We start from the raw sequence: 18,656 nt of genomic DNA on the forward strand, positions 1-18,656 counted from the left end.
GAGAACGAATGAGGAACTAGTTACCCATCCTAGTAACTAGTTACTAACCTGTGGCGCTCACTCACTACGGGGGAAACGAGAAGGCGAGGAAAAAGAGAAGCTGTTTGGATGAATGCACGGGTTCCTGCTGACCCAAGCAAAGCCCGTCCAGAGAGGGGCCGTGGATCATTGTCCTCTTTGGCTCAGAGCGGCACAGAGGCCACAGCGGCCGGCGTGACCCCGGGGATCTGCATGTGACGCCTTTTACAACTGCAGCTGCTGAAGCTCAGCGTTCGCCCCACAACCCAAAAACAGGGAAGAAGTCCAGGAAGTTCTTCCAAAAACGGCTTTTATTGACAGCAACACCTGTTCTGTATTCTAAACTTCAAATGGTAGAAAATACAACATAAATACATTTAAATAGAATTAAAATAACTTAAATTGTAACAAAGAAACTAGTTCATTTGTTGCAAAAACAGCAGGTAAATGAAACACTGAACACAAAGTCTTCCCTGAAGCCGTTTTCCTTCTTGAACAGGCTAAACTTCATGGTGAACAGGAGAAAACTGGAATCCTGTTGAAACGGCTGAAGGTCCAGTGTTTCACAAGTGCCTTGTGTCTGCAGAGGCCCGAGCCGGGGTCCACTCCCAGCTGCATGTTCTGGCTCAGACCCGCCCAGAGGCCCGTCTGTCCTCTGCCCAGCTTCACATTAAAGCGTTTATCGTCTCTAACTTGCGGCGACACCAGCGCGTCCACGGGTTATCTCGCTCATAAAGGCTGACGGTCGCTACTCCAAACAGAACTGCTCACAGAGGAAATCCCACCCTTCATTTTTTTAACTCTGACTTCCTCTTGCTTTGTGATTTTGTTCTTTTCCTCCAGAATTGGACCTTTTTGGATGGTACAATGTGTCCTTGGGGTTCACACCACTCCTGCTTTTAGGCAGGTCTTTGCCCCCGGCGGTTCACCGCTCGGGCAGATAGATGATTGGCACCCACTGGTCCATGCCCCGGCTCTCCCTGCAGAAGCGGCTGACTTTGCTCAGGGCGGGGTCTTTCCACGATGTTGAGTGTGGGCTCTGGAAAGAGGAGCGGGAACAGAATGAGTGTTTGCAGACGGGGCTGTGCATGTGAGCGTGCACGCACATCTCAGCTGAATAGACACATGAGGGCGGAGTCACGTGCCCGCATCAGAAGGGCAAGTACAGGCAAGTTCTCCTGTTGGTTTCGCTCACGTGGGCGTGCAGAACCCCCCAGTGACAGAACTTACACTGACAAGAACGCAGTGGAGGTCCAGAGGCTCCCCCCCACTCTGCTTCCCCCCTCCAGCCAGAATCTGCCCCAGGCGCCGGGTGCTGTTGACCCTCAGGATGTTGATGTCATTCTCGCAGCAGAAAGCCTGGATGAGTGTGAAGTGGATCTGCAGAGCCACGTCCTTCACGTCGTCCTCGTCCGTGGCCAGGACGCACAGAACCACGTTATCCGGGTCTCTGCGAACGAAAGCAGAAGTTTCAGAACCGGCCGGTCCCCCGTTTTCTGCCCCCCTCCAGCTGAGAGCCGCGGTCACGTCCTACTCACACGTTGAGAGATTTGGCAGCCTCGTACACACCGACAGTGATGGCGCCCTGAGGCAGCGCGGAGGTCAGAACTTCCTCCAGAGCTTTCGCTACCGAATCCATCCTGCAGAAAGACGACCGAGTTAGCGGTCAGGAACCGGGACACGTCCCGCCGGCCGGCGGCGTCGCTCCGACGGCAGCAAACAGACACAACCATCACAAACTAACTCCGCGACTTACTTTGAACACGAAAAGCTCCGAAAGAGTCCGAACCAGCGCCGGTTCGCACAGGAAGACCATTTCTCTGTTAGCTAATTACACCAGTGCGCTCGCGACCATTTCTCTGTTAGCTAGTTACACCAGACCAGTGCGCTCGTGACCATTTCTCTGTTAGCTCGTTACACCAGTGCGCTCGTGACCATTTCTCTGTTAGCCAGTTACACAAGTGCGCTCGCGACTGCCTGCAAAAGAGTTCCATTCAACTGTAAAAATAATAACGCCCTCTTCATCGTCAAAATTTCGTCATTTTTAATCGGAACAAACTCCTGCAGTCAAACGACAGGAACGAAACATTAATGTGTGTCGACAAAACTCATGATGTAGCGTATTTTTCTGTTACCTTTCCTGAGAATAGTCCCCGTTCAGTTCCTCAAACGTCATTCTGTACATTAAATCCAAACCCGTCGGTGTGACAAAGTGTCCCTGGAGTTTTCTGGGTCCAACGCACACAGACAAGCACTGACCCCGCTGCGGTGTAACTGACAGATACCTCTGGTAAGTTCACATTAAAACAGGTCGGGACAATGCGAGCCGGAGGACTCTTTGCATGTCTGCGGCGATTGGCTGAATGCAAACATCCCTGGCGTCTGATTGGACAGATGCTCGGAGGTGGGCGGGTCTTGTCCGGTGTAGTTACTACCGTAACTGCAGCTCTCTGACGGACAGTTGGGCAAAGTCTCTGATGGTTTTTCTCTGAAACCAGAGTAACCTGGTCCTGTTCGGAACGGACCTGTGGCGCTAAACGTCTTGTTGACTCTCCGCCATCTTTAAATCTTCCTGACTCCTCGCGCTGCCCGCCAGTGTCACGTTTCATCACAGAAAGTGACCTTTTGACAGATGAGCTGACCTGTGGCTCACATTCATCAGCAGAAAGGGTTCAACCTTTGCCGCAGGGCTGGACAGGGCAGGCCTCAGGGCTGGACAGGGCAGGCCTCAGGTCAGCTACAGGACAGCGGACCGCTACTTCAGAATCCTGCTCTCTGATTGGTTCGTTCAGGAGCGCTGCTTTTGAGCTCCAGATCTACAGTAAGGCAGTTTCTCCCACAGGTCTGTGGCCCCTGTTGGACTCTGTGGTTCTGCAGAGAGGCTGGTACCAAAAAGCCTGACTGCTCTTCAAGCTATGCATGGGGGGGGGGGGGGGGGGGGGTCCAAACACTTTGGGGTCTCCAAAACTCCCTGCAGGCTCAGACAACACTGTAAAAACTAACACTGCACATTGCTTAATTAAATCAGTGAAACATTTTTACACCTTAAAATATTGATATCAAAGCTCTCAAATCAGTCAAACACATGATTATTGAGCGAATCTGCTTAATATTTTCTATTCCGTTGCATTGAAGTGACTTGGCACCTCCTCCATACTTGGTGATGGTAGAGGCGTGGCTGCCAGTTCCCGCCTATGCCCCCTCTGACCATCACCGGGACACTCACACACATTCACATACCAGTGGAGCCACGCTGGAGGCAGGGAGGCGGGTCTTACCCAAGGACACAGCGATGGTTGACTGGGGAGAGCGGGGATCGAACCGCCGACTCTTTGATCATTGGACAACCTGCTCAACCGCCCAAATAAAAACAACTTCGAAAAGCACATTTTGAACATAGAGTGAACATGCAGGCATATCTCAACCTAGAGGACAAGGTTCAGCTGGTACTTGTTAAAACCGAGCCCGTTGAGTTGGCGACACCAGTTCAGTGGCCTTGTGGAAGAGTGTCTGCCCCGTGACTGGAAGGTTTTGAGTGCAAATCCAGGCCAAGTCATACCAACAACCCTAAAAATGGGACCCAGTGACATTAAGGGGTAAATTGGGGGATTAAACTGCCAAATGGTTCCCAAGCGCGGCTTTGTCTGCAGCTCACTGCTCCCCCAGGGGAGGGGTCAAAGGCAAAGGACAAATGTCACACATATACAGTAGGTGTGTGACAGATAATGGGACTTTAACTTTTCTTTTTCTAAATATTCATTTGTAATCTGTCTGCTCACAGTCTCTTTAGAAACAAGGCGACTCAGATGTTTGGTTAAAAAATGATGTGAGAAGAAGCTCAGAGGGATGCTTACAGGAGAAACTTTAAATTATTGGAATAAATCATCTGGTTGGTCATGAATGGACACGAGATCATAACTTTCTGGAAACACACTTTTGTCATTTGTTTTAGTGAACCTATGAATGTGTTTGGAATTGGACCAGCAACCTACAAACAGAGAAATGAATCCGAGTTGTAGCCCTTTTGATGCTAAAGTAGAAGTGAATCACGAGCCCTGATGTGTTTTTCTCATGAAGCTGCACTAAACGAAATTCCTGCAGTCAGCCCGTCAACCAGAATCCAACGCGGCTTTTCTGCTGAAGACTTTTCAGATGAAACCAGATTCATGCACAGTTGTGTCCACACTGCGTCCAACGTCCTCTCCTGTGAGATGTCTGCTCCCATGCAGGACAATGACGGACATGAACCACGACGACCATGGAAATGACAGACCTACAGGAAAGTGGCGTCACAGCGTTGCTCCACTGGGTTTGGTGCTGCTGCAGTCATCACACAGAGGTGAGTCTTTGTAATCTGTTCATGTAACGTGTTACTTTTAGATTTATCGTTGCTTTTCCAGATTGGATGCAGGAGGGGACAGTGGACTCATCCGAGCCGTCTTCAGCATAGATAAGGACTCGTTTCTCGCCGAAGGCCGCGGCGCAGCCCAGGCCAGAAGAGCGTTAACGCCGTGCCTTCAGCAGCTCAGCCCAGGCCAGCTTTCTGTCCATCACATCCACCCGTACAGCAGCCTTAACGGATCAGACACCACCCAGACTGAGGACTTATGCTGTTGTAATCATCAACTTTATTACATTTCATTGGACATTCAGGAATCATGGAATCAAACCAACACACAAAGTAAAGTCTTAGTTTTTAGTCTGAATGAATTCTGGTCACATTAGGGTTTTCTCTCTTGGACTGCATGCAAACAGAAGATTAAATCAAAAAAATCACAATGATGACTGTTGGGAGGTTTTGTGTGATTTCTCAGAGAAAGGAAAGGATTTTGGAAAACTGTTAACAAAACTGAATCAGCTCTTTCATGCTGCAGCCTTCCTCACAACAAATGTCAGACACTTTTTTAGCAGCTCGCCTTATCCGGAAGGATCGAGAGAACCAGCGGGGCGCCGTCCGGGGAGGGGGCTTCTCCCCGTCAGACTGAAGATGGAGAGTCTGCGGAGTCTGCTGCTCCTCGCTGGAGGAGCCGTGGCTCCCTGTGCAGAGACAGGAGACACACTGAGACCGGAGAACCCTGCATGTCAACTCCTCAAAGCTGTCACTACTGATATTTCTGTAAAAGGAGAACAAAGCGGCTCACAGAGGGTTTTGTGTTGGTCCAGGTCTGCGTCTGGGAGGCTCCTCCGGTTTCGTGGGTTCCCACAGTATGACACAGCCAGGCGGATCAGGTCTCTGCCACACATCTTGATCCGCTCCTGTGCGTGAACCGCGCACGCCGCAGCCACCAGCACCACTAGGAGACTCACCAAGCGGCAGGCAGTAACCATGGTGGGGAGAAGGGCAGCTGATGATGTGGTCCGTGGAATGGGTGAAGGAAAGCAGCACCGGTGTGGGACGGGTAAGCGCTGAGGTTTGGGGTGAGCTGCAGCTAGTTTATATAGTGAGGATGGTGTTTGGAAAAAGCTGAGGCCACAGATGCATTTAGCCTTGATGAGGGAAAGGATGTCCTGATCTAGAGATCATTACCAAAATAATCAAGGCTCAACGTGTCGTAGAGATAAAAAAATGTTATGCTATTTTTGTGTAGATGAATATTTTGCTTTTCGGTTTGGGACGCTGCTGTACTGATGCTGGTAAACCATTCCCTTGAGGCCCTTTATCTGAAGGCATCTTAAATGATAGCAGCTAATTAGAAGAGCAAGTGACGGCAGAGATCCACAGTCAAGGACATTTGTCCCACACGCACAAAGATGTGCTTTAGTTACAAAATGGGACCCAGAACAACAACATTTGAAACCACTAAAGTCTGAACTTTTCTTACATTTTATTCTTTACTAGGATTCAGATGATCAGAACTTTTTCCCAGAGTAACCCTTGTGCTTTCCTAGGCACTTTTACATTGGGAGTTGGGTCATCTAGACCCACTAGACAGTGCTATGAACCTTTTTTCTTCAATGATTTGTGATCTTCACTGGTGTCCATGGATTACATGAAATCTTTCCACCTTTATCCACCTTTGTCATGGTAGGGAGAACACGTCAATGTAAGGGAGGGGTCATCTAAGATAGCACAAGGGTTAACACAATGTCTTTCAGCACAAATAATCCAGATTGAGACACTTGTTTAATTTCAATGACAAGACAAATATGATTGCCTTTCCGGGCTCAAATGTCTATTTGAGGATCAAACTACTATTCAGTTTTTCCTTTTTGTTCCAGAACAGTTTGAAGACAGACAGAATATCACTTAAGGGTCAAAGATCCACCGATTCCCTCCACCAAGCCACACTCAGACCTGCTCTTTGCTTTTTCAAAACACTGCACTGAGTTGCTGTTTCAGTCTCACCTCAGTCTGGTTTGCAGCACAAACCAAGGTGGTGACTGGCTGAAAATCACAAACACTGGGTTGCAAAATGTCGCTGGTCCCAGGAAACAGTTCAGCACATCAAGCTGCAGTTTTCAAGGACAGCAGAGTCGCACTGTGCTTTGTCCTGACACTGGAGTAGGAAGGTCTTCCTGTCTTCCTACGCAGACAATCCAGATCCGGCGTGAAGAGACCGGTCAGTGTTGGCAGGAAAAACCTGTTGAATCTCAGCCATCATCCTGTTAAGCAGCGTGGAAATCACCTGATTTTGGTCACTTGAGCAGATTTCCTTCACCACTAAAATAACCCAGAACACAACCAGACAGGAGCAGCAACTGCAAACCCTGTAACCATGACCACAGGTCCCACCGCTTGACTCAGCCTCGAGGCTTCAACACCAGACCCAGTAACCACAACCAGTAACCACAACCAGTAACCACATCCAGTAATTAGAAACAGTAACCACTACCGGTAACCACAACCGGTAACCACAACCGGTAACCAGAACCGGTAACCACAACCAGTAACCACAACCAGTAACCACAACCAGTAACCATAACCGGTAACCACAACCGGTAACCACAATCGGCAACCACAACCAGTAACCACATCCAGTAATTAGAACCAGTAACCACAACCGGTAACCACAACCGGTAACCACAACCAGTAACCACAACCGGTAATCAGACCCAGTAACCACAAGCAGAACCAGCAACCACAACCGGTAACCACAACCATCAACTAGAACCAGTAACCACAACCGGTAACCTCAACCAGTAACCACAACCGGTAACCACAACCAGTAACCACAACCGGTAACCACAACTAGTAACCACAACCAGCAACCAGTAACCAGAACCAGTAACCACAACCAGTAACCACAACCGGTAACCACAACCAGTAATTACAACCGGTAACCTCAACCAGTAACCACAACCGGTGACCAGCCTCACCAAAACAACAGCTTCCTGCAGAAAGATGAAGACTTAGTGGAATTCTCTGCTCCTGTGGAGCTGGCAGCTTGGTAATGACACTGCTCCCTTCAAAATGTAATTTCTGTTGTTGGGGTCGGTTTTGACCCGGTCCTCAAAAAAGCTTGTACATTTTAAAAACAGAGTAAAAACTAAAATGTGAAGTATTTCAGCCCAGACACTGACAGCCAGCTCCTCCCTCAGTCATACGTGTTTACCTGTGTTTACCGGCACAACAACAGTCAAAACAAACACATCTGGGAGGGTCCATCCACGTGTGGAACCTTTGAAAAGTCTCATCATGCCAAACCTCCAAGGAGACAGGTCTGTGCTGAGGAAAGACGTGGATGAGGAACCCTTTGGTGCTTAAACTGATGTTCTTGTTCTGCTGTCCGTCTATTGTCTACACTTTAGGGCCAAAACTGGCCCTTCAGATGATCACTTGTCCGTGCATAAAGAGGAGATAGGCGGTTGGCGTCTGCTACAGTATCCGTGATGTATCTGCATTCAAAGCCTTTGTGTTGTGGCCCCACATCCACGGATGGTGGAACAAACAGAAAGCGGATGAAGCTTCCTTGCCAAGCCGCACATTTATCGAAGGAAAAGAACATCCCATCATCCAGACGCTGCAGACCTGCTCAGAAAGTTGCAGAGCTTACCCCCCCCCCCCCCCCCCCCACACACACACACACACAATCAGTAACACAACAAGCACTTTCACCTGTGTCTTCAGCGAGCCATGCACCAACCAGAGACATGCCCCCCCATCCTGTGCCATGTGATTCTAACGGCGAACAGCATTTGTCAGTGAGGCTGGACTGGTTCTAAAGAGAAAGAATCAGATCTGTCCAAACGATAAGAGCAGAAAGAGAGATGTGCCGGCTTTTCACCGCAAGAAATATCTGTGCAAAGAACACGCGAAGAGTGTCACTTTTTGTGACACGGATCAACATTTATGCAGCTTCAGACACCAGATTTACCTGATTGGTTGTTGTTTAGTAAATCGTGCACATTTATGGTTTGGGTTCTGAATTATTCTGCTTTTTCTTTCGTATTTATATGTAAGTTTTCCAATTGAGAAAAAGAAAAAAAATCTTTGTCCTTTTCTTGAAGTTAATGCAGACAGGTCCAAAGCGACCCAAGCACCATTAGTGGAACTGTAGTTATTACTAAATGAATAAATGGAACAGTCATCAGGAAGGTGTTTAGTGATGTCCCTCAGTGATACACAACAACCTTTTATTTTCTTAATAGGAATCATTTTGAGAAATATTTGACAGTTTTCCTAAAATTGAAATGAATGCTGAAAAAACTAGCTACAGAGCTAAAGCATGAAAACTAATCATTTCATGGAGAAGGAAGATTACCAAGACATGAAGACTGTGAATGATAAATAATGTTTTTTCATAGCTAATCTGGTAACAGTAAGCTAGCACAGGAGGAAAGTTTACATACATGAGATAAAGCAGCTGAAATATTATCAACAGATTATCAATAAAGTAAAAAAAAAACCTTTGATGGCCGCTCTTCCATCAGGAAACTCTCCTCACAAGCTTCACTTCAGGGGAGCAACAGTAAAACAGCATCCTTACTGACGCCATGACTTTCCTCCGCCTCACACTGCAGGGCCGGCAGAGCAGCTTCTCCTACTCCTGGTTGGCCGGCCTTCCGCCGGGCCTGTAGTGCATCTCATCGTCTGAGTCCTCCGGCGGCGGCTCAAAACAGTTGTCACACTTGCGTCGCAGACGCTTCTTCAGCTGGAATGTGCGCTCCGTGTTTGAGAACGTGTACTCCTGCTCTTTCAGTTTGGCGTAGTAGTCTGAGAACTTGTTGAAAAGGATGGAGATGGGCATCCCGTTGAGAATGATTCCGAAGGAGATGCACCCAAACGCCACACAGCGACCGAGGTAGGAGATGGGGACGACATCGCCGTATCCGACTGTGGAGATGCTCACCTGCATGCAGAGAAGACACCAGTACATTCTACCACCTATGAGTCTGAGCTCCATGGTCCTGTTCATGCAGACCAGGTGAGCTGTGCTGAGCCCGGCTTCCAAAACTGGACCAAAGCACAGTTCATCGACCTGAACTAAACGGCCCGGGCCGGGATTCTCCAACCAAAGCAATGATGCCAAAGACGTTGCCCCCATCCTGTGTCATGTGATCATTGCAGCACTTTGCTCTTCATGTCAGACCGTGAGAAGTGACATTTGAGTCCTGCTCAACACAAAGAAGAGGCTGCAAGCAGTTTGGAGGACTGGAACTGGTTCACTTTTGTGGGTCTGTCAAAGCAAGGGGGGCACCAAACGTAATCCTTGATTTACAGAGTGAACTGGACTGTTTAATCACTCTGCCACACCCCCACTTGATCTGCTTTTCGTGCTGTTAAGAGGAGGAGCTTACAAAGTTCATAACCAATCGAAGTGATCCGGAACACTCTGAGAGGCAGCTGTAGGAGGCGGCTGTCCTCAGACTTCTGATTAAAACAGCTTGTAGAGGTTAACAGAGGCTTTGTGGCCAACTTCATTTAGTTTGGTCAGCCGTGTTACATCACTGCTGATGGTTTTTATAACAGAAATAAATGGTGAAAGAACTCCAACCCGTGATGGTTTAAGTTTAAGGCAGGGTGTTGGTGTTTGTGGCTCACTCACCGCAGCCCACCACCATGCATCAGGGATGCTGCTGAACGGGGTCCCGGGCTGGTCCACCTCCACAGAGTGCATCAGTGCAGAGAAGGTGAAGATGCCCATGGCAATGAACAGGAACAGGCAGCACACCTGAAAGATAAGACGGCATGGATTTTAACACAGTCAGTGTCTGGAAACAGTTGATAACATACAGATAAAGTATTTTCAGGAATGCTCCCAAACAAAAGCTTGATTAAATCTGACATTTAAAGATGTTTACCAGTTGGAACCGTGAGGGAAAGATTGCAGCTTTTCTGCCACAAAGATGTTCTTTCCAGGCCGAGTCACACCAAAGACTCAAAATAGAACCCAATGTCTCCCTGCTGGACACCCAGCATTAATGGGTTGGATAATGGGACTTTAACTTTAAGAAGCCTGAAGGCCCGTACACACCGGGACGAATATTCGCCAGGCGTTATTCGCCAGCGTTTTTCGCCATGTTTTTTGTGTTCACACTCAGGCGATTTTCGCTGACGATGAGCCGAGCGAACATGCAATTTCATTCCCTGACATTAGATGGCGCTTAATGTAAACAGAAATACTCCTGTACACAAGGTGGCGCTGCGCAACTTTACGCTTCTTAAAGTCGCTTTTCACTCAGAAGAAGAGAGCAAGTATTTACGCGCTTGTCAGAATCAAACAAAGAAAACATGAATATTTCAAGCACCAGTAGCTCCAACTGGTGCTTGGTTCGGGGATATTTTAGAATGTCCGTCATTATTTCTTTGCGGCAGTGTAGACGCGACGCTACTTGGCGTCTATCTTCTTCGCTGGTATGTGTGCTCAGAAAGGCAGTTTTGTGTTTGAGCGCCCCCAAGTTGTGTTTTACTGTAACTTCAGAAGCTCCAGACACGTGTGCAAAAGCGCCATTCTCATTGGTCGAATAGATTTCAACGCGAGGCGTCAAAAAAAAAAAAACGAACCCGAGGCGTTTTTTTTTTTTGACGCTTTGACGCGTGGCGTTTTTTCGCGTCCGTGTGCACACTCTCATTGGTGCCCTTTGTTTAGTCACAAGGCTGAAAATCGCTGGCGAAATTCGTCCCGGTGTGAACGGGCCTTGAGACACTTTATGTTTTAGCTCCACACAGAGTTCTCAGTTCCTCCATACAAAAATGTGCTTTGAGGCCCTCTGATGATCTTCTGACCTGTTTTCAAATCCTTCCCAGACAACTTTTCATTCTGATTTTGCCGTTTTTAGCCAATAATCCCCAAACCTGTGTTGTTTTCCAGGACATAGTTTCTGCAGAGCAGCAGGAGTTCATTGGAAACTCACCTCGTAGTTGTGGGTGGGACTGTTGGCACTAAGTCCGCGCTCCACTTCCCGCCATCCATCTGTTTGTACTCTCTCCAGCTAGCTCACAGCCCCCACACCCCTAAATTAACATTACCAGTGCATCAAAAACAGCAGCAACATCGTATCTATCCATATGTCCAGTTCTGATCCAAATTCCAGCTCAGACCAGGAAAACAAAGACGTTCATGGATCTGTTTGTCTGCAGGTGGATGATCAGAATGGAGCGGAGCAGGGAGACTGTGGCCTGCTGATTGTAGTTTGTATGTCACAACTAAAAGCTTTTTCTAAATGCATTTTTTATCTGCTCCTGATTCACAATCATTTGAATAAATACTCAGAAATGCAGGTTTAATCAGATTTTTTTTTACGTACGTCCTCCATCATCAGGAAAATGCTACAAGAACACGTTCAAAACACCAAAAACACCATTTCATTGGAGTGGGTCTTTACAAGGACTGTTTGTGCCACAACAGCAGTGCAACAGGTGCAGACAACACCAGCAGCCTTTCAGTCAGAGGTCAACATGATTAAACCATTAGGCCACCACTTCTCCACTCTGAGAGAGCTTTTCTAAACCTGCAGAACCTTTTCAAAGGTCAATGCAGGACCTCAAAGGTGATGAAAAACTATAATTGACTTGTATTTTTGTGAATAAACCGCCCTAAATGTTGGTGGGGAGGGTGGTCATCTACCAGCCAAAGAGTTAGTGGTTTGAATGCCCCTGTCCATATGTCAAAGCATTCTTAGATAAGACACTAAACCCTTGATTTTTAGGTTAAACTGCACAGAGGCTTCATCATTGGCGCATGAACATGAGTGGGAGCAGGTGACTGAGCAGCAGTGTGAAAGCCCTTTAAGCAGATAGAAATGTGGTAAAACCGGGAAGATGCTGATATATTTGGACCACAGTGGTGCAGTGGTTAGCCTCTTGGCTCACAGCAAGAATGCCCCGGTTCATCCTGGCAGGAAGACCTGAACCAGAACACCAAACACCTTTCTGTGTGGAGTTTGTATGTTCTCCCCGTGCATGCGTGGGTTTTCTCCGGCTTCCTCCCACCGTCCAAAAACATGCTTCATAGGTTCATTGGTTTCTCTACGTTGTCCCTAGGAGTGAATGTGTGTGTGCATGGGTGTGTGATTGTTGCCCTGCAACAGACTGGCGCCCTGTCCAGGATGTCCCCTGCCTTCACCCACAACCGGCTGGGATAGGCTCCAGCAGCCAGAAAGGGACAAAACAGGTTTAGAAGATGAATGAATGAGTTTTCTCATTCGTACCTGCTCTGAGCACTGGCGGATGGTGAAACCAAAGGCCCTCATGCCCGTTGAATGACGGGCAAGTTTCAGGATGCGGAAGATGCGCATCAGCTTTACGACCTTGAGCACCTTACTGACTTTACTGACTCTTGACATGGCCTTCAGGTCCTCTTGCGCACTCGCATCCTCTGCATCAATGACAAAGGTCTCAAAGATGATCTGCAGGAAGTATGGCATAACAGCCACCACATCAACAAAGTTCAGGGCGCTCCGCAGAAAATGCTTGATGTTGGATGTGGTGACTAAACGCAAGAAATACTCCAACGTGAAGAAAAGAATGGAGGAAATTTCAATCCACTCCATGTAGGGTTTGCCCGCAATCTTGTATTCTCTAAGTTCCTTGACTGTGTTCATCGTCATGGCTACAATGGAGATGAGAACAAAGAGACTGGAAAACACGGCGAAAGCTTTGGCTGACAACGAGGAGTAAGGGTTCTCCATCAGGTCCCAGAGGGCTTTGCGGAAGAACCCAAGAAACATGCTCTTGTAGCCTTCGTCATCTTGGTGAGGTTTGATCTCATCAATTAGCTCCTTGTTGACCTTCAGCTGGTCTCTGATATCATCCACTTTCTCCTCAAACAAAATACGGCAGCATCTGCAAGTTGATCAGAATTTATAGTCAGAATTTTACAGAGTAATGAGTGAACACACATTTATGTCCCATACCTCGGGGTGTCCTGCAGCCTGAGCCCCCAGAACGACATCTCCTCCTCAAAGTTGACAGGACAGAGACTGTCCATCACCCAGAGCACGCTGCTGCAGTAGAAGTGAAAAATGTAATGGAAAAACATGGGGTCTCTGTCAAAGAAGAACTCGTTGTTCTGGACGTTATAATCATCACATAGCGCCAGCCGCTTCACTGGATCATTACAGAGAGCAAGCACGCCGATTCTGGTGGAGGGGTATCGAAGCACCAAATGCTTGGGGATGTGGAAGACCTTTCCCCCAACGTTCAGGTTGACAATGTTTGACCTCCTCGGGTTTGCAACCTCTGTCTTCTGCTCTTTTTGCTCAATAGGTGTGTCAAGGTTGTCCATTGAAGTCCATGGTTTCACAGAGCTGTCCTGTGAAAATGGGAACTCAGAGTCCTCTTCCTCGATGCTCTGAGAAAAGCTCAGGTCCCGTTTGATACTTGCAAAAAGACTGGAGCGACGCTTTTTCAGAACTTTCAACTTGGGCTTTATAGTCGTCATCGTGGCAGCTCTTCAGAAGATAATCCAGCAGAAATGTTTAGACAAAGTCAGGTCAAATGAAAAAAGTGGCGTAGATGTGCCACTAAAATTCTGCTAAAGAGAAGTGACCTAGAATTTGCTTAAACTGAGAGAACTTGAGTTCACATGCAGAGAGATCGGCTGCATGAGTTCAGGAATCAGTCTCTTCTCTTCTGCTCTAATCCAATTGCTGCTCTTTCTGTCCTAAGGCAAGTTAAAAATACTGTTTGCCAGGATTAGTGCTGTGATTTAAATCTGATCTCAGAGGGCAAGGAAGCACTGTGGTAACACCACAGAACCAAAGCACTGGCATCTAACAGTACTGCTTAAAAAGACGTGTTTGTTGGTTTGCTAGTGTGTTCTGAACTCATTCCTCAATGGTTTGTTTCTAAGTTTCCAGTTAATATCTTTGAAGCTGATTTTTTTGTAAGGATGTGGAAAAAAAGAAGATTTGGTTGTTATTTAGCCATTTCAAAATGAGCTTTCTGTTGTCGCAGCAGTGAGTAAGGGAAGACGGAAGACTTTTAAAGACGGCAGGAAATGTGTGTTACTGTATGTAATTGAAAAATGTTTAGTGTTGCAAACATTAACAAATCATTATCACATTTTGATCATAGATTGCATGTGTTTTAATCTGTTAGACCGATTTGAGCAAGAAAAAAGACATTAAAATAAAAATCCAAATTTCTTATCTGTGCCAATGCAAGTAATCCAGTGAATAATGCAGAGGATTAGCATTGATGGAGGAAGAGTAAGGAGTCCTCCTTTCAACAGTTTTCTTCAGTTAAAATAAAGCCTATCATAAGAATAGTTGCTAAATTTTTCAATTTTAATTGTTTTTTTTATTCATTTTTTTTCTCTTTAAACTAAAATGTGCAGATTCAGTTCAACCGCACTGAACTCCCAGAATTTGTATAATCCTGAAGTGCAAGCAATGTGACAAATAACACTATATGCTTATTTCTGTAAAATAATTCACTACTTGCCATTTATTGTGAAATATTAAGCAAGAAAATGCCCTAGAACTGTGTGTGTGTGGGGGGGGGGGGCGTTAAGTACAAAAGTGTCTCTGACTGTTTATGGGAGTCAGTAGTTACTCAAACAAATTACTATAATAATCTAGAAATGTCTACAGTTTGTGGTTCGGGTTAAAACAGTCTTTACGTTTTGACGTGTGGTCTTTTTTCTGCAATCATTTAATTGAGTTACTGACATAAAAGAGCCGTGATAAGCCAGAGATCCCCCTTCCACAGCCATATCATGGTATATCCCACTTCACCGGAACAGGAAGTGTGACTCTTAAAGAATTTTTATATTTTAATAAAAAGTATTTAAAATTAAAAACATCGATCATTTATTTAAAAAGTGCGTGTTAATACTGTTGTAGTGATGTATAAATAAATAATCGGAACTGTTTAAAAAAACACAATTTTCGTTGTCGTATTTACGGGAGCGCGCGCGGAATGACTTCCTTTCCGGTCTGACCCAACAACATGGATGCCAGCCGCGTGCAACCGATCAAGCTCGCTAGAGTAAGAAAACACGACAGTCTGAGAAATTGTCAGCATTTCCTTTCCTGTACAGTCACGTTTAAGATTGTCTTTCATGTGTTCATAGTTTGGTTTGGCTAAAGTGCCTTGTTGGTGTTTAAAACGAGCTCCCTCCTCCGTTCCACGGAGGCCTGTCCGTGCTAACCTGTTAGCCCTTTTAGTTTTAGCTCCGCTCATTGGAAACTAAAAACCGGCGAACATCTGTAAACTTACTAACTCTGTTTTCTTTTTAGGTCACCAAAGTGCTCGGGAGGACTGGTTCGCAGGGACAATGTACACAGGTGCGTCATGATGACATGATGGGTTTGTTTTAGTGGAATCCAGACTTTTCATAACACCTTCAGACGGTCGCTAATAATAATAATCTATTGTTCAATATATTCACAGTACTTTTTTCACGTGTTTTTGGTTAAATCACAGTTTAGGGGTTGTGTGTGTGTGTGCGCGTGCACAGATACACACGGTTCTGTAGTTTTGGACTCATTCCTAAGGAGTCATGTGCTAAACTCAGATGTTTATTAGAAAAAGTCAAAAAGTAATTGTAATAGTGAATAAATTAGACATTTGTTTTTCTAAAAGCAGACTGCATATTTAATTTCCAGTCTACTGTGTTGTAAGCAGGGACCCTCAAACTTTTCTTAAGGCTACTTCATTCATTCTTTTGTGATGAGGCGTCAGTTTCCAACAGAAAAACTGTAACAATCAGACTGTGCTTCAACGGAAACGCTCACGGTTTTCCAGAAGGCCACACAAAACCAAACATTAAGTAACCTTTCTGGGATTTTCACAGAAGGTCAGTAAATATTTTTAATAAAATGACTCTTCTTATTGGCGGATTTAGTTTTTCAGTCACGGGACTCCTCTGGTTCATCTGAAAAACTCAGCTTAAGGCGCTTGTTTGAGACTTGTGTCTGAGGGAGGTGCTGGGGAGAGGAGGGGGGCGCAGATGAAGAGTCCGTCGGCTTCCTCGCCGGCTGCTAAAGATGATTTCATGGCGTATTCCACTGATTTCTGAATCGTTGTAACCAAAGTTTGTGCCCCTGCATGGAGAAATGGCATCAGCTGACTCACAAGCAGCCAAAAATACGCTGAGGAAAATGATGCTGGTGTCTCTGCTCCCTGACCCCTTTGAATGAGGGGGGGGGGGTACTGTATTTATAAAACAAAAAATAACCAAACATTGCTCACTGTGGTCTTCACAGAAAATGTTAAATAATAATGGATTATACAAATGCATTTCAAAAATGGAATCAAAATATCCTCCCCTGTGATGGTCCCTCTGAGGCTTTTGGGGGGCTCTAGCTCCGCCCACATCTCAGTTTGTGCTACAGTTCTCGAATAAAAACGAGCCGCTGCTCTGAGTCCTGCATCGCTGTGCTCCCGTCCAGCGCCGTTGGAGCAGCGCAGCAGCACATGGATGCATTACCCCCAACGCGTCTGCAATCATACCCCATCAGACTCCCAACATACATGACGACCTTTTCAACAACGTTTAACCTTCTCTTGACAAACCCTCCATCAGTAAAAAGTTTACTGCCGCTTGCTACCAGACAATCAGCCCAAAAGTCGGTCCGGTTGGAGAACTGCTTCAGTTCTGCTTGTCGTATGAGTTTGGGTTAGTCTGCATGCTTTGGCCTTCCAACCTATCATGGCTGACTGGTGACGGGATTCAGTGTCGCTGCAGTTCATGGTCTTTGAAAACTGCCTCTTGACAGATGAGACGGACTTTTCATTACATTCAAGCAAAAATAAGGGGGTGGGGGAGTAGTCCACTGCTGGTTCAATTCCCTGCATGCAGAACCGCACTGGAAAAAAACTGCAGACGGTGAACTGCTATACAACAAGGGATCACTATGTTCTGTTCTGCCTGCCAGAGGCGGCCTAGGACTTGGTGGAGAGTTCAACTCGGATGCTGTTCAGGGGGCCGGCTGTAGTCTGCTTTAAAGAACTCAGCAGGTCACCAAAAACTCAGTATCTGCAGCATCTGCATGCATCCAAGGAAAGCCTTGTTTGGTGTCTTTTGGACTAAACGAACACTTTTGCAGACTGAAGTCATTTTGTCTCCCCTGCTTTTTGTTCTGTCATGTGGGAGGATTTATTGAAAACGCGGTTTGGCTTTGAGAAATCAAAGCTGTTGGCTGCTCAGCCCGCCTGTGAAGTCTGGGTTATAGAGTGGGGGGGGTTTGGGCAAACCATCTCCAGACGTCATCTGAATGGCAGCAAGAGGAACGAAGGAGGAAGTTGCACATCAGGGACATTTGAAGTGACTGACGTCTAACCTGCAGGTCCGCGTGGAGTTCATGGATGACAGCAACCGCTCCATCATCAGGAACGTGAAGGGGCCAGTCAGAGAAGGAGATGTGCTGACACTCTTGGAGTCTGAAAGAGAAGCCAGGAGGTTGCGATAGAAGGTGAGGGATTGGCATCAGCTGCTGTGGAAATGTCTCAAGCTCTGAGGTTGAGGAGAAAATGCTTTAAAATACTGCTAACTGAAATGACACAGGTTTGAGGATTCTGGTGGTCAATGACATCTTTGTCTGTTATGGATAAAAGGAAACCAAAGTTGTCTGTGGAAAATGCAGCATGTTTCTGAAGCTTGTTTCATTATTTTCCTGATGTGTTTTGAAGCGTTTTCCTGTATTTATGTGGGACATTTATAGAGACGAGTTCATGCTGACAACAGCAAAGGCTTCACTTTGACAGAAATGGACCAGCAGACCTGTCTGAGGCCACTAGGAGGCGCTGTTTGATTGTAGAATTGTGACCGAGCTCTTGTCTTTGCAGCGCCCTTCGACGCTGAGGTGACGTCCAACACCATGAAGCCGACGCATCGGCCTCACCTCCAGCTCACCGGCTCCTGTTCACGTGTTTGAAATAAAATGTGAAAAAGTTTCTGACTCTGACCGTCTCATTTGTTTCTGTGGTCTCAAGGATTTTCTGATGCTCTTTGGAAACATAACACACTCCAACCAATCCTGACCAGGCTAGTAACTTTTCATGCAGGAGTTGTATATTTAGTTGGAGATGCTAGTCTCCCCCCTCAGTTTAAATCAACTTAATTCTGCTTAATAAGCAGTCTTTACGTTGTGACTTTAAGGACAGCCCGTGACCCCGAAAAGGACAAAACGGAATAGAAAATGAATTGGCATAAAAATAAGTAATGATAAAAGTTGACCATAAATAAAGTGGAAACAGCACAATAACAAGATATTTTTGTGAATGCCAGTGCCGGCTATCGAACCAGCGA

At 46.4% G+C, this 18,656-nt stretch overlaps 3 protein-coding genes, 1 long non-coding RNA gene and 1 other non-coding gene across 6 annotated transcripts; 2 read left to right on the forward strand and 3 right to left on the reverse strand.

Annotated features, from left to right (window-relative positions):
- Positions 1–311: 311 nt before the first annotated feature.
- Positions 312–2,194, reverse strand: gadd45aa (growth arrest and DNA-damage-inducible, alpha, a). Of its 2 annotated transcripts, none has more exons than XM_020710639.3 (4): positions 1,775–1,954; positions 1,557–1,658; positions 1,249–1,468; positions 312–1,057 (listed from the first exon to the last, which is right to left on the reverse strand). In XM_020710639.3, exons 2-4 carry the CDS (start codon positions 1,655–1,657, stop codon positions 944–946), a joined length of 435 nt encoding a protein of 144 aa, XP_020566298.1. In that variant the 5' UTR covers position 1,658; positions 1,775–1,954; the 3' UTR covers positions 312–943.
- A 266-nt stretch (positions 2,195–2,460) lies between these two features.
- On the forward strand, positions 2,461–4,797 carry LOC110016808 (uncharacterized). Its single transcript, XR_002292145.2, has 3 exons — positions 2,461–2,839; positions 4,162–4,357; positions 4,419–4,797. It is a non-coding gene; the product is annotated as an uncharacterized LOC110016808 (long non-coding RNA).
- On the reverse strand, positions 4,624–5,432 carry insl3 (insulin-like 3 (Leydig cell)). Its single transcript, XR_013650504.1, has 2 exons — positions 5,160–5,432; positions 4,624–5,055 (listed from the first exon to the last, which is right to left on the reverse strand). It is a non-coding gene; the product is annotated as an insulin-like 3 (Leydig cell) (transcript).
- A 3,123-nt stretch (positions 5,433–8,555) lies between these two features.
- Positions 8,556–14,038, reverse strand: LOC101160021 (potassium voltage-gated channel subfamily V member 2). Its single transcript, XM_004078730.5, has 4 exons — positions 13,315–14,038; positions 12,610–13,243; positions 10,005–10,130; positions 8,556–9,308 (listed from the first exon to the last, which is right to left on the reverse strand). The coding sequence occupies exons 1-4, from the start codon at positions 13,839–13,841 to the stop codon at positions 9,000–9,002; spliced, it is 1,596 nt and encodes a 531-aa protein (XP_004078778.1). The 5' UTR covers positions 13,842–14,038; the 3' UTR covers positions 8,556–8,999.
- Positions 14,039–15,240: 1,202 nt separating this feature from the next.
- rps28 (ribosomal protein S28) lies at positions 15,241–18,301 on the forward strand. The gene is made up of 4 exons (XM_020710785.3): positions 15,241–15,391; positions 15,643–15,690; positions 17,695–17,820; positions 18,194–18,301. The coding sequence occupies exons 1-3, from the start codon at positions 15,353–15,355 to the stop codon at positions 17,815–17,817; spliced, it is 210 nt and encodes a 69-aa protein (XP_020566444.1). The 5' UTR covers positions 15,241–15,352; the 3' UTR covers positions 17,818–17,820; positions 18,194–18,301.
- The last annotated feature ends 355 nt before the right edge of the window (positions 18,302–18,656 follow it).

This window comes from Oryzias latipes, chromosome 17 (genome assembly GCF_053564925.1).
Source record: "Oryzias latipes strain Hd-rR chromosome 17, Olatipes_Hd-rR_3.1".
NCBI lineage: Eukaryota > Metazoa > Chordata > Actinopteri > Beloniformes > Adrianichthyidae > Oryzias > Oryzias latipes.